Source organism: Ananas comosus, linkage group 2 (assembly GCF_001540865.1).
Source record: "Ananas comosus cultivar F153 linkage group 2, ASM154086v1, whole genome shotgun sequence".
Classification (NCBI taxonomy): domain Eukaryota; kingdom Viridiplantae; phylum Streptophyta; class Magnoliopsida; order Poales; family Bromeliaceae; genus Ananas; species Ananas comosus.
In genome coordinates this window covers 11,146,026-11,161,913 of record NC_033622.1, presented here as the reverse complement: position 1 = coordinate 11,161,913, position 15,888 = coordinate 11,146,026, and the positions used below count along the sequence as shown (strand labels likewise).

The window sequence follows — 15,888 nt, the reverse complement described above, 5'->3', positions numbered from 1 at the left end:
ATTAAAGATAAGAAAACTAATGGCGAAGCATGAGAACTCGGTGCATAAAATAATCAAGCAGTGTTGCTGCAGAATAAGTACACGACTACGGAATAAATCTTTTAAAACCAATCAACATGCAGAAAACAAAGGAAGCATGATAAATTAGGGCTATCGCTGGCTCACTGCGGAGGTAATACGTTGCAATCACCGTAGGGGTAGCAATCCAGCTCGCTGTTAGCGAGCCAACTAGTGATCCGCTCGAAATGAGCTCGAAATCGAATCACTCGTTTAGTAAACGAGCTGAACACGGGCTGAATTTTTCAGCTCGTTAATAAATGAGCCGAACACGAGAGCTAGGATCAATTCGCTCTCGTTCGACTCGATAACAGCTCGAATACATATATTTTATATTTATATAATTTATTTAATTATTTTCTGAATATATAATAATTATATATAACATAATAATTTATTTTATTAATTTAGCAAAATAAAAATATAAATACAAGCATTAATTATAAAAAGACTCATTTATATGTAAAGTTTTAACTATTAGATCAAAGTCTAATGAATAAGATTTTATAAATTTATTTTTTATATACATTCAATCTAATTCTTTCTAACTTATTGTTTGTTGGCCAGCTCGTGTTCGACTCGTTAATAAACGAGCCGAACACGAGCTGAATTTTTTGGCTTGATACTTTAACGAGTCAGCTCGTGTTCGGCTCGTTTACACCCCTAAATCACTGTGGATCCTAAGCTGACACGGATATAACTAACACTTATTGGCAACATTAAGTGATTTTGTAATCGTATCGGATAGGAATAGAAGATTCAGATGGGACAGAAAGACTGAGAAAAACAGAACAAAAGCACACATGAAACAAGATAATTGGAGAATACAGAAACATGCAATGAAATTTAGTTTCAAATTCAAGTTCGATTACTATGCAGAACCCCTTCAAATAAACTATCTGATGTGGTTGTTTGTATACTGTACAGTAATTCAACTTCATAACCATAATTATAGGAATAACTTCAATTGCCGTTTAGCACAGTTGCTCTTCTACCTTATAGTTTCATTTATTGCACTCAAGCACCCTGTGGTATTGTTCAGTGATCAGAAATTACCCCAAATGGAAAGTGCTCAGTGAAACATTAACCACTGCCAGTTAAATGCAATAAAAGAGGACACAGAGAAAACCGCAGGATGGGCATTTGAAGATATCCCAAACTAGAAAGTGCAAACAACACATTACGCGGATGCACCTTGCATGAAAGGATGGAGCACTAGCCATGAAAATTCTCCAATCACAGACCTCACAAGCTCCGCAGCTTCCCGATTTTATCATGATGAGCACTTTTCTAGCCCCAATTGCTTGGTCGAAGCCTGTTGACTCATCAAAACTAAAATAAGAAGGTCTAAGAAGCATGAGTCAAAATGGTCTCCACCCGATCGATTGATGCATGCAAGCGACCATAGGTCATATTGAAAACGGGTTCTCCTGTGCCCACAGCCCTGCCACGAGTAGGTTAGACATCCTTTTAAGTCGATTATACATATACCAACTCATAAATAGGAATAGATTGCGTCGATGAAAATACATTGTTGGCCTTCCAAAATGTCAAAGCAAAATTCACCAAGGAAAATGTAACTCTGCCGTAGAAAAAGAGATAACAAGGGATATATGTAATGGAGTTAAGAGAAAAGTTAAAAAGTGGAAGAAAGCATATATGCCAGAAAAATTCACTAGATCTCATAGCTACTAATATCATTTCTATAAATGATATTAACTTTGTTATATACACTTACGTAGAATTTTCATTATAAAGATATATTCATTATAACAGAGGATCCTCCATCCATGATTGTTAGCAGTGCAAGTAGGACTTACCCATGAATCTCAGGAAGGACATACTCCGCCCTCCAACCAATCCTCAAATCAAAACCTGGAAACAAGCCAATAGATGTCTTGTTTCTAATCTGGGAAACACCATCTCCGCCAAAGCTAGTAGAGAGCTTCCACTTCCATCCTGTTGCATTCATTTGGAAACTGTGGCCAATGCCAACCTGCATTATAATGATGAACATGGAACAACTTAGTTTCAAGAGACATTCTATCACGCAAGATCTTCACATTAATCAAGAATTCGCCATACGCTAGCTAGTATGGTAAGAGCATTACATGTACTATGATGTTATCAACAACTAGGACTTTATGATCAGCAACCGAAAAGATCAAAAGAGGAAGTGATTAATAGTTCAGGTTCACTCAAGGAACTTGATGGTTCAAGAAATAGCACAAAAGGTAGATAAAAGAGTAAATGCTAAGCGGAGAAAGAAGAAAAAGCAAACAAGATGAGAGAGAACTATAGAAGCAGGTTCCTACTATAGAAAGTTAAACTGATTTTCCATGATGAATCATTAGGCCCGCCATGTCCCTCTCGATCACATATAAGATTGGTAAACTAGGCATGAAAATCTTTCCAAAAAACCATTTATAGATTAGGACTCTTTTCACATAATCAAATTATAATTAAAAATCCTAGTTGGGGGCAGGAGACCTCTTAAGCAAAAGAGAGAAACAAACAGTACTGAGGAGATAAATGCGAGCAATCATTTTTCTCTACAACTTTAGTAGCTTTCATCCAATACAAAAAGCCAAAAGATACACAGGGAAAAAGAAGAAACGGCCTAGCTTTTCATCAAAATACTATATAGATCTCAACCCGAACTGTTTCTATCCTTTTATAACTCACTATCTATTTTAGAATTATTGATCAAAAACGTTTTTTCGCAACACTAAAAATTTCTGCACTCTTGAACATGGAAATAACCATATGAAGTAATTCGAACCAGTTTCTATATATATTTTCATAATATCATAACATTTCAGCCAACATATACCCGAAATTAAGTTTTTAGAAGTTAATCTACTCAAAAATAAGAAAAGGTTTACCTCAATAACCAAAAAAGAAAAGAAAAGCAAAGAAGAAGAAGAGAGAACTACAATGAGAATAACCCCGCCTTTTGAATTGAATAAAGATCCATTTTGTTTTTCTTCCTTTCTGTGGCCCTTAAAAAACTCATCTTGGTAACTAGAAAGCCATGCTTGTTCCTTTTTCCCTCCCTAAAGGTAGTAAAAGCTAATTCACGAGGCCGAAAATATATCAGTAATTAAATCTTACTCGACTCATAACAAGTCAAATTTTGGTATCACCTTCAGAAGTCAAGATTGCGATAGATTGGAACACATACCACCAAGTGACAACATCTCAAAATACATTGTTTGCTGTACCAGAAGAAACTAAAAGAAAGCCAAATTGTCTGAAAGCTTTACACAAGTAATTAATGAGATACTATTAGTAGTGAAAACACATGTTCATTATAAGCTCAAAGTTTTGAAGAACACTTAATCACGACACTTCCAGCTCACTCTAAATCATTACATCTTTTCATTTTCTTTAGCCATCACCTGCTAATCTATGCGATGCAACACCAACTGAAATGTTGTTTCTTGTCGTTAAATGGTAAAACTACCTCATTCATGTGTCTGTACTTAAACCTATATAACATCTTTCTGTCTTTTCAGTCCTACATCATTCTCTTCTGAATCTCTGCAAGAGTCTGCTTCCTTTTGCCTGCTCATGGTTGCACCTTGAGTTGATACATTGCCATATTCTATGAAACAAACATGTAGGTACCACTAAGCATGATTCGCTTTTACATATAAAAACTCAAATTTTAGACATTAACAATTGTTCTGTTTTCCTATTGGCTGTGATTAAATATCATGTACAGAAAGCATACAAGTTATATCGTGGTGTCTAAAAACAGCATTAAAGAGTATATTAAAATTAACAAGAAAATTTAAAATGCTAGCTAAAATATTCAAGACCGGAAAATAGTGATTGCCATGTGATCAAATATAAGATGGACGACGAATTCAGCCATCCCTTGGCCTATTAAGAATATAATCTAGGGTTACAGGATCCTCGAAATATAATCTGGGATTAGAGATTCTTGATTTCTATTGGTGAAGCCTAGCGTATACTTACCTAACTAGCTGATTAACAATTTGGCTAGCCAATTTTGAAAGGGTGACAACTTCACTTTTTATATATTTAAATGATACAAACCCACTAATTTATTGCCCCTTCTAGATAGGGATAGATCATATTTTGCCCAGCCTAATGTCATGATGGTTTCTTTTGTCCCCACCTCTTGAATGATATGCTCAATAAGTTCTTAGGTATTTTGAGCCTACGATGCTCTCCAGGAGAAAATTGATATTAAGAACTATGATTATGTGCCAGAATTCATATGATAATAACAAGAAAATGCACCAGTACCTGGAGATTAAGAAATTTGGTTATTGGTATCTTTTTGGAAAGTAGCTGTACATCCCCACGGATGGGCCGGTATGAGAACTTCCACCTCCGATCAGGAGCTAATGGTTTTAGAACTAATTTTGCCTCGTATTCATTACTCTGATAATTAAAGAACTGGAGAGGAAAAGAAGATATATAAATACATTGAAGAAACATGCTTTCTCACCAGAATCTCAACAATACAAATCTCAAATATGAATCTGAATAGTAATACTAAAGCCGTGCATGATGTATTAAGGACAAGAGATTGTTTAGTTATTAAAACGCCTTGGATTCTTGGAGGATGTTTGCTGACATGATGATATCACATGGAAAATGTAACAAAATTAATCAATCCCTTACTTTTAATGGTTGAACACGACAGTAATGTAGCGCAATAGATTACCGTAACAAAAATTCGCTCATTACAAGAACTGATTAAATGAACACAGGCATTACTTTAGAACAGATTAGGGCTTGAACCTTGAAAAAAGCACAAAATACTTGAACCTGAGTTGGCATCTCCATGCTCTTCAATTTCCATGTATACAATAGCGAAGCATGCATTTCATCATAAAATCACAACATTCTTTTGGAATAAAATTCACAGCATCTATTAAATGAACATTCCATCAACTCCCTCTCATGAACAACAGAATTGAATCTGCCATTATTTAGCAAATAAAACACCTAAAAATCATTAAAAAAATTCTCCTAAAAGAAGACGAAAATTCCGAAAATTAGCCCTTTAATCTCCAATAACCCTCGCTGAGAATTCTCCCAAATTAGAACCAAAATTGATCGAAAAAGAAAGTGGAGAGGGGGGATTGGGGGGAATTTGGCGACCTCGAAGTTGACGCCGACGCGGAGACCCTCGATTTCTTTGCGGAACTTGAAGAAGAGCTCGGAGGGGACGAAGTTGATGTTGAAGAGCTCGTCAATGGAGGCAGGCTCGTTGGGTTCGTCGCCATTACCGCCGATCCCCGAGCTCGGCGACGCCATGGCGAAAAAAAGAGAAGGATATGGAGAGAGAGAGAGAGAGAGGGACGGAGAGGGAGCTCACTCTGGGTTGTCGTATTGAGATGGAGTAGAATAGGCGGTGGTGAGCGTCCCAGAGGCGAGAGAGGTCCCCTAAATCATTTTGTAGTTCGCTAAATAATTTTTTTACAAATTTATTTAGAAATATTATTCTGTTTTATTTAATTCCGTAAAAATTACAAAACCGTAATATAATCATCGTAACTAAATAAAATTCCCAACAACCCATATACAATTTGGTGGCAATCCAGCTCTTTGTTCGCAAACCAGTTCATGTTCGACTTGAAATTAGTTCGTGTTTCACTCGAAATTAGTTCGAGATGGAATCGTTCATTCAGTAAACGAACCAAACATGAGTTAAATTTTTTAACTTATTTAATAAACGAGTGGAATACAGGTGAGTTGATGTTCGGCTCGATAACAGCTCGAATATATATATTTTATATTTATATAATTTATTTAATTTATATTTATATATATTTATATATAAATGATAATTATATATATATTATTTGATTTTTAGCAAAAAAAATAAAAAAAAATCGAGCTCAATTATGAAAAAACTCATTTATATATAAATTTTTCATCATTAGAACAAAATGATAAAATTTTATAAATTTATTTTTTATATATATACAACCTAATTTATTTAATTTATTATTCGTTGGCCAGCTCGTAAGCCGAACACGAGCTGCAACCANCAATGGTTAAATTACTGGTTGACACCCCTATATACAATCAACGATTCTATTAAAATTTCATAATGACAATAATAATCTGAATTTTTTTTTTCAAAAACAGTAAATAATTCATCAAATTATTATTGGGCTATAATTCATTAGGTCAACCAGTAATTTAACCATTGGATCGAATCATATTAGCATAACGTCATAAATTTATAATTATTATTTATTATATTATGTATAATACAAAATACATTCTAAGTATAATATTCATATATTTAAAGTCTATATTGTTAAAAATCTAATATATATATATATATATATTTGTAATTAACTTTTAATTATATAATAAAAAAAAATCTGGTCGGTTCTTATAAAATCAGATGGAGTTATTAGTTGAACGGAAGCCTGTCGGTTTGATGGGTTCGAATCTAAATTGTTTGGACATTGGGTTTCGTTCCTGACTGGTCTAAGTTGCAGTGTAAATCCATTACCCGTACGTGATGTAAATTTCCTATCCCTTGGACCTGGGGTGTCAAAGACACAAACATGAGCAGCTACTTTCATAACCGAGCCGAACAAGAGTTGACTTGTTAAAGTATCGAGTCAAAAAATTCAGCTCATATTCGACTTGTTTATTAATGAGCAGCTGAACATGAGCCAAATAAGAACTGGCATACGAATAAGAAGTTAAAGAACTAAAAATGATATATATATATATAGAGAGAGAGAAAATAAATATATTGGATCTTATCTGCTAGACTTTGATCAAACGGTTTAAATTTTATAATAATAGGGTTTGGCTTTATGTTTAGATTGGACTAAAAATTAAATAATAAAAATTTAAATTATAAATATAATTAATTATTTATTTATATATAAATAAATATAAATTATATGAATTCGAGTTGTTATCGAATCGAACACGAGCTAGCTGACCCTGGCTCGTAACAGATTCATTTATTAAATGAGCTGAAAAATTCAGTTCGTATTCGACTTATTTACTAAACGAGCAGTTTGATCTCGAGCTCATTTCGAGCCGAACACGGATTGGCTTGCGAACGGCTAGTTAGATTGCGGACCCTACCTTGAACTAGCTAGGGTGTTAGAAGGTGGTTTCGTATCCAAGTTTAATAACTTAATAATACACGTAATCTGATTGGATTAGCTGGTTTGAAGATGGTCTAGAAAAGAGGAGGAATCGAATTTGACGTTTTGTAATTTATATATGCTAGAATTGGCCGCTTAAATATATATTCCCAGGCTCTCCTTTTTCTTCCGATTATGGGAGATTTGAATTTCTCGGTCTCATAAGAGATTTGAATTTTGAGGTTGCAATGATAGAATAAGAAAATACAATATATGTACAAAAATTTATCACCATATTTATTAAAAATAAATATTAATAGAAGCAAAACAATAAATTGGGAAAAATCATGCAAACGTTGCTAGGTCCTGGCTTATTATTTTTCACTTTGTCCATGAATTTAAATAAAAGATTTAGTACACGCATGCATGAACTTTTGGACGTTCAGGTCGTAAGTTGATTTTTTTTTTAATTTTTAATTTTAATTTTTGTTTTTAACCGATTTCGAAATTCGAATTGATATGCATATGGTTACGAGTTAGACTATCTTTTTCTAATTTATTTGTGAACTCTATGGCACCTAAATAAGTATAGGCACGTGTCTTTTATAATATTTGTTGGCATCCGGTCGAACTGTATTGAATGCGTTCATAGTCGAGCTCGATTAGACAATTATTATGATATTTATTATATTATCTAATTATAGACTAAATTTAATTTTATTTTTAATTTAAAAAATTAATTAGAGATATATTCTAGTTATATTAGAATAGCAGTAATAAACCGATTCCGTCTAAACTTCTATCTACTCCTTAAGTTGTTGGGATTCCTTATAAATATACAGATTATTATGAACAGGAAAAAAATAGAAAAAAAAATTCAAAAATTCATGAAAAATATGTGCGCCATATTATAAGAGAGAAAAATCACATCATCCATTAACCTATTGCTTCTAGAGAATTTGGAACGTAACTCGATCTACTGCCAGTTTGGAGTGTTAGAATTTAGAGGACTTTCGTGGACGATCCGAGAATACGTGAATTGATCTCTACGATCCGGAACTCATCGCATTCTAGCACGAATTATTTTGTATAAAAGATATGAACGAATACTTTTACTGTGTTCTACAATATTCTCCAAATAGATTTCATGTTAATTATATTCTTTAGTTTTTTTTTTTTTTTTTTTCCTCTTTCTCCCGCATTGAGATTCTCACTAAAAATAATTTTAGAAGATGAGAATGTGCCCTTAGTAGGAAAACCTTCGACCAACCTTTCACTACACGTTTTTGGTTTGATATGATCATCTAGAGCCAAATTCGGTATGGAAGAACAAATTTAGATGATAGAAATTAAATTGCTAGGCATCTGAAAATGATAACACTGTAGAATTTTGAGATTTTATAAATAATCAATAAAATTATGGATTATGGATGAACTAAAAATTAAAATACACAATTAGATTACAAGAGAATACTAGAGAATAATAATGTTCTGTGCCGTTTCTGTAAACAAGTAGAGCTTCAAATCCACAAATATGAAGCTACGGTTTACTAAACAATTATAGTAGGGCTTCAAATGCATGCGCAATATATAGTTATAGTTTAGAAAGTGTAAGAATCTTAAAAATAATTGAGAGTTTCTTGCGTAAGTGGTAAAAGATTTGATGGTTGGTATGTGAAGTTCCAAGTTCAATTTAATTCGTGTGCTGAGTTAAATTTATTTTTCAAAAATAAACAAAACGAATAGCATATTTCCTAACAAAATATAGTTGAATATTTTTGAAGGCCCATCACCTATGGCCGATTGTTAATGGCTTCCTCAACTTTAATTTTTTCTTTTTAAAATTCAGACTGCGCTTTAACCTTAACTTTTTAAAATTAGATTATTTTAGTTTAAAAAATAAAAAGTTCTATCAAATTGATCAGTGACTTCATCAAATTTAATAGTTCTAATTATTTTTTAGTAAATAAATTAACGTAGAGTAATTAAAAAATTTAATAAATTTTTAGCCAAACTAAGTATAAGAACTCGAATAAAAAAAATAATAAAAAGAGTTGAGGGATTGACAGGTAAACATACACTTTTACTACAAGATAAATATTGTCAAATAATTGACTAGCCTAATTGAGATACTCTTTAGGAAGTATTAGGATTAGGATTAGGATTAGGAATTCTAATACAATTCTAATAGAAATAGAAATCCTTGAGGATTTTTCTCTATATAAAAAGAAACTCCTCCTTTTCTCTCTCTCTCTCTCTCTCTCTCTCTCAAAAAAAAAAAAAAAAAAAAAANCATCCAGTCCCTTCGCATCTAATCTAGTCCGATTTTGGTGAATAGTCTTCGAAACACACGAGTTGCGATTTTCTTCGCATCGATTTCTTTTTTACTTAGATGCTAGATCATATTATGTTTTTTTATTAATAAATTGTAAAGAAAATCGTTCTGAGTCCAATTATAAATATGTCTCGAATTATTTTGAATCCAAACTAATTTGTGATGCGGACTAGAATTTTGTAAAGCAAAATTAAGAGGATTCATAATTCATAATTGTCTTGACTCTATTGAAAGTAGTAATTTTTAAAAAATCGGGTTAAATAGCGATTTGGAAATATTACTGGATTAAGAATCACTTATGCTTAACCAACAAATTAACTACTGATTGAACGAGCATAATCTCATAAATATTTCATTATTATTTTTAATCTTATTATATAGAAAATATATTATTATTCTAGTATCGTACTTAATTATAAAATATTAATTTCTAGATTAAATTAAACAGATATAAGTTTTTAAGTTTCACTTTTTATAAGATTAATAAGATTAATATGTGCTAATAGAAAATAAAATCCTAAGTTGATTTTAAAATCGTTGGATTTTAATATGACTTGACAAAAGAATCCGACTTGGTTGATAAAACCAGATCGGATCACCAGGACAATGGTTGAACTATTTGTTTGAACGATTTAAAATAATTTTTTGATTTATTCAGTTTAAAAGGTTAAACTAAATTGTGTTATAGATTAAGTTATGATCGGACCCGTTGAGCCAGCAGGTTGGACCGGATTTTTAAATCATTGGGACATAGATAGTAAGAATTAGAGTTGGTCTCTACAAATTTTTTTTTTTTTTTTTTTTTTTTGAGAGAGAGAGAGATAGGTAGCACGCACCTGCTTCGTTTATTTTATTTAGAAATAAACTTAGCTAGAAATGTGAATCAACTAGGATTCGAACTTGGGTCTTGGGTACCAACTGCCAAGCCCTTTGCCACTTGCTCTAGGGATGGTCGGTGTCTCTACAAAATTGTAGACTTAGGACTGTTGTGTTTATGGGAAAAGTTAAATAAACCGCTTGGCATCATACTATTCGTCAGAGTCTTTGTTGAGTCGTATTCCAACTACAATTGCTGCTTCCTACATACCGATAGCTGAGCCGGGTTGGGGCCTGTGTTGTTATGCTTAAAGTAGGGCTTCAAATTCTTCACTGAATATATAGCTATGGTTTAAGGTCAATTTTGACTCAGGAAAAATATCTATTTTGTTTTGGTCAGTACTACTTAAACCATAAAAATTTTTACTTAGCTTTATTCTTTTCTTTCTTTCTTGATTTTTTTAAAACATATTTTTATAATCGACAAAATAGATATTTTTCTTTTTGCCACGTACAATTTGTTGCTAGGTAAATATTTCGTTATTCAATTTGGCCCTAACCTAATGTGCACATTTAGATATGTAATGTTTACTAAAGTATACCGTTGAATTTTTTAATAGCAGACATGGATGTACGTAATGAATTATTTTATGACTGTGTATATATATATATATATATATATATATGTTTGAGATAGGATAAAATTGCTCTGCCATCATTGAACGTTTTGCTTTTATCAACTTTCACTTCGGTCAGTATCACTGGAGTCCTAGTCCTCATCTACTGTTTGAAGCAGATTGTTATATTTGAATTAGTTTTTCTATAATAGCAGGCTATGATAATAAATTAAAATTGAAAAGGTTATGAACCAATTGTGCAATTAAAATTTATTGCTAAAAATATAAAATTAAAATTTGACTTTGAACTTAAAGCTATAATTTTTGATTTAAAACTAAATAGAAATTTGAATTGGAACTTATAAATTGAATTTGACTTTGAAATTGAAATTGAATTTTGTGTTTCAAATTTTGAAATCTAGTTTTGGTTTCTGGAGTCAAAATTGACCGTAAGTTTGAATTTAAATTTAAATTTAAATTTCAAAGTTGAATCAAAATCTAAATACTTAAAATTTTGAATTCAAAATCAGAATTTAAAAGAAATTTTGAATTCAAAATGTGAATGTGAATGTGAATTCAAGATCGAAATCTAAATATAAATTTTTAATTTGAAATTTAAAATTTGATTGCAAATCTAACTCGATTTGAAATTTAAATTCAAAGTTACATTTTGGATTTAAAATTCAAAATATGTGTTTGACATTAATTTTAAAATTGAATTCAAAATATGAATTTGAATTTAAAATTAAATACAAAATCTAGTTTGATATTGGAATTGAAATTGAATTTGAAATCAGAATCCAAAATCAAAATGTAAATTTAAATATTTGAACCCAAGATAAAATTAAAATTTGAAATTCACGTTCTTGCACTGATTTCATCTAAATTCAAATCGGGTCAGGGACAAATTTGGATGATAGTAAATTGCTACCACCTAGACTTGAACTCTGATTTGGACTCATTATTTCGAAATTTAATCCGATAGAATTTTAAGATTTTACAAATCTAATCAATAAAATTGCAGATAAATTAGAAATATCCTAACGAATCCTAATTAAGCTAATGCCTATATATATAAATACACGTACGCACGTTAGCTCCTCGTGGAGTTAACACATGCAGGTCCGCTTATAGCGAGAGGGCATATCGATAGTAATAAAAATTACGCTACGTTTCCATTCATAGATATAGGTAAGTGGTCGAACCGCATAAATATTTATATTATTTTATTTTATTATAATTTCATGTCTCGATGAATTAATTTTGTTTGCTTTTGTCGTAATAGAGAATTTGTTATTGAATTAGATATTTTGTTTTTCAATTAGGCCCTGACACATCGTTTGGTTCAAAAATAAAAGGGCCCCAAACGGCAACATTTGGGGGTGGGGGTGAGGTTTGTTAACCTCATATCAGGGTGGGGTTAACAAACCCCACCCGGCGCCTATGGCCCATTGTTAATGGCTTCCTAAAATTAAGACGGCTTTAACTTTAACTTTTTTAAATTAGATTATTTTCGTTTAAAAAATAAAAAGTTTTATCAAATTGATGGGTGATTTCATCAAATTTAATAGTTCTAATTATTTTTTAGTAAATAAACATAGACTAATTAAAAAATTTGATAAATTTTTAACCAAACTAAGCATAAGAACTCGAATAAAAAGATAATAAAAAGAGTTGACTGGTCAACATACACTTTTACTACAAATAGCCTAATTGAGATACGCTTTAGGAAGGATTAGGAATCCTAATTGTAACAGAAATCCTTGAGGATTTTTCTCTATAAAAAAACTCTTCTTTCTCTCTCTTCAAAAACAAAAAAAAAACAAAAAAAAATCCTCTAAAAAATTTTCTTTGATACTCGAAAAAAAGCATCGATTTCTTTATTATTCAGACGCGAGATCATATTATGTTTTTTTATTAATAAATTGTAAAGAAAATCATTTTGAGTCTTATATAGCTTCTAATTATATATATGTCTATTTTGAATCCAAACTAATTTGTGAAGTGGACTAAAATTTTATAAAGCAAAATTAAGATGATTCATAATTTATAATTATCTTAACTCCATTGAAAATAGTAATGTTTTAAAAATTGGGTTAAATAGCGATCGAAAAATATTACTAGATCAAGGATCATTAATGTTTAATCAGTGAATCAATCACATATTGAACCAATAATTTAATTATTATTTTTAATTTTATTATATGAAAAATATATATTATTATTTTAGCATCATACTTAATTATAAAATATTAATTTTCATACTGTGGTAAATAGATATAAGTTTTTAAGTTTTGCTAAGTTAATTTTAAAACGGTTAGATTTTACTATGACTTGATAAAAAAATTGAGTCGGATTGATTAAAATTGGATCGGTTCACCGGTATAATGGTTGAACCACTTGTTTGGATGGTTTAAAATAATGTTTTGATTTATCCAGTTTAAAGGGTTGAATCGAAATATCTTATAAATTGAGTTACGATCGAATCAATCGAGCTGGTTTGTTGGACTCGATTTTTAGATCATTGGGAAAATCGATGCGAATTAAGGTTGGTCCAGACGAAATTATAGACTAGGACTATTGTCTTTGTGAAAAGTGCTAAATTGACCGCTTTGGCATAATACTATTCGTGGAGTCTTTTTTTGAGTCGTATTCGACCTAGAGAGCCGAGCCGGGTTTGGGCTCTATAAATAGAGGGCGAGTATATATTTTTGGGAAAACCCTTCTTGTGGTTTTACTCTTTTTTACTTACCCTATGATTTAAAGTATATCAAATTAGTACCCTATGGTTTTGCATTTTTTTATTTTGGTACTATATGGTTTAAAGTATATCCAGTTAGTATTCTATGGTTTCGCACATTCTCACTTTAGTACCATGTGGTTTAATATTTTATTAAGAGAAAAATAAAATTACAGAATACTAACTTGATACAAAAATAAAATCATAAGGTACTAACTTGATACAAAAATAAAATCACATAATACTAACTTGATACACTTTAAACCACAGGATACTAAAGTGAGAAAGTGCGAAACCACATGGTACTAACTTGATACACTTTAAACCACATGGTACTAAAATAAAAAAGTACGAAACCAATGAGTGTTTTTTTTGAAATTTTACCTTTCTTTTTTTTAATACGATCTCGACATTAACAAATATCTTCGCTCCGCCTTCATCCATGAATGCAGGTACCCCGAAAATATTTATATATTTCATTATTTATTCTTTCTTGATTTTTTTTTAATATTTCGTATCTGACAAATTAGATCTTCTCAGCTAACTTAGCTGTTTCGTTTTCCAATTAGGTCCTAAGCTAATGTGCAGATCTGGATATCCAATGCTTGCAAAAGTTTATTGTCATATTTGTTAATAGAAAACGTGAATGTAAGCAATGCAATATTAGATTGTTGTGTGAAATTTCTCTCTACCTTTTACACCCTGTTATTTTATAACTTTCACTTTGGTCCGTAAGTACTTATCCTCATCCACCGCTGAAAGGAGATTGTTATATTTGAAGTTGTTTTCTTATAGCAGTAGGTTATGATAAGTGACAACTTGTTACAACTTCATCCGAGATTACTAGTGCAATTTGCCCTTTTAAGTTGGATGCTTTGTTTCCTGTGTTGTTTCAACTTGATGTGCATAGAGTAGTAATGAACTAGACCATCTTATTTCATTTATTGCAGTTTATTTTGAATAAAAATCTTCAAGGCAGAGTAAACTGCACCTGAACAAACATATCAATATTAATATCTTCAATGTTCTCCAAATAAATAATATCCAAAACGTGGCCAACTAGTAATAGTTCCTTGGAAAGTACGACAACTCATTTATCGATTTACTAGGCTATCCATGCAAGTTCAAACTCAAACATAAATTATCCGAAATTTATCTTTTTAGTATTCTACAATCTGTTCAATAATCTTACTACAGAGTAGTCATTATGTTTTCCGAGGAATTTTTCTGTTAACATTCATGATCGCGGCTTTATTGCAGGTGTAAAATTATCAGATGGAAGAGATACAGATCTCGCGATCAATCTCTCCAGGATTTTTAACGGCACCATGGTTGGTCTTCTTTTGTGGAAAGAGTGGTAGGAAAGATCGAGTACTCTTCAGCATATCCGAACAGAGATTACATATTCGAAGGATAAGAATAGATGAGATGGAAAGACTTAGTTACTGGGTGACTTCTCAAGGTTGGATATTTCTACTCGATCCTCTATTGTTGAAAACTTTTCTGTGGGACCCCATAACCTTAAGGAAGGTTAGACTACCATCTATGGAGCTCAATTTGCCGAAAGAATGCAAGTGCCTGCTCTCCGAACAGCCTACTGACCCAAACTGTTCTGTGGTAATTATAGATCCTACAAATAGTATTTTCTGGTACTGCCATCCTGGAGAGAACAAGTGGGTCAAACACAAGAATATCTGCTACTCAAAGATAAACTTAGATAGAATAGCTGTTGTGAAGGGCAGGATTTATCATTATGATCTTTGCGATGAGAAGCTAGAAATATTCGAATTTTCTCCATTCTCGAATATTATAACTTTTCCTATAAAGAAGTACGAGGATCCAGCCGGCCGTAATATGTTTGAACACTATTTATTGGAGTCTCGCGGGGAGTTGTTTCTAGTATTTTTTTGGTTTCTAAGGTTCAGTGCTAGAACAATCGCCCATATCTGTGTCTGGAAGATGGATTTCTCAAAGCTGGCATGGTTTCCGGTAGAAAGTCTAGGGGATCAGGTGTTCTTTGTGAGTAGAATATCAGGATTTGCCGCATCTGCGAGAGAGCTTGGTTTTAAGAAAAATTGCATATATTTTGTAAATTCCGATGACAGATACTTACATATCTTTGACATGGAAGAAGGGACTATTGCTACTCACGATCCATGCCCGAATCTCAGTGTCTCTTGGTGCGAGCCTTTCTTCATGATGCCTACCCGTAGTTGA

At 31.8% G+C, this 15,888-nt stretch overlaps 2 protein-coding genes across 3 annotated transcripts; one reads left to right on the top strand and one right to left on the bottom strand.

The window, feature by feature from the left end:
- Positions 889-5,475, bottom strand: LOC109706790. 2 transcript variants are annotated; one of them, XM_020227780.1, is made up of 4 exons: positions 5,200-5,473; positions 4,336-4,488; positions 1,878-2,053; positions 893-1,501 (listed from the first exon to the last, which is right to left on the bottom strand). In XM_020227780.1, exons 1-4 carry the CDS (start codon positions 5,353-5,355, stop codon positions 1,405-1,407), a joined length of 582 nt encoding a protein of 193 aa, XP_020083369.1. In that variant the 5' UTR covers positions 5,356-5,473; the 3' UTR covers positions 893-1,404. The 2 variants fall into 2 exon arrangements, with proteins under 2 accessions (XP_020083370.1, XP_020083369.1); XM_020227781.1 differs by lacking the exon at positions 4,336-4,488 and having other exon boundaries at positions 889-1,501; positions 5,200-5,475.
- On the top strand, positions 15,100-15,888 carry LOC109727644. Its single transcript, XM_020257809.1, has one exon. It carries the CDS (start codon positions 15,100-15,102, stop codon positions 15,886-15,888), a length of 789 nt encoding a protein of 262 aa, XP_020113398.1.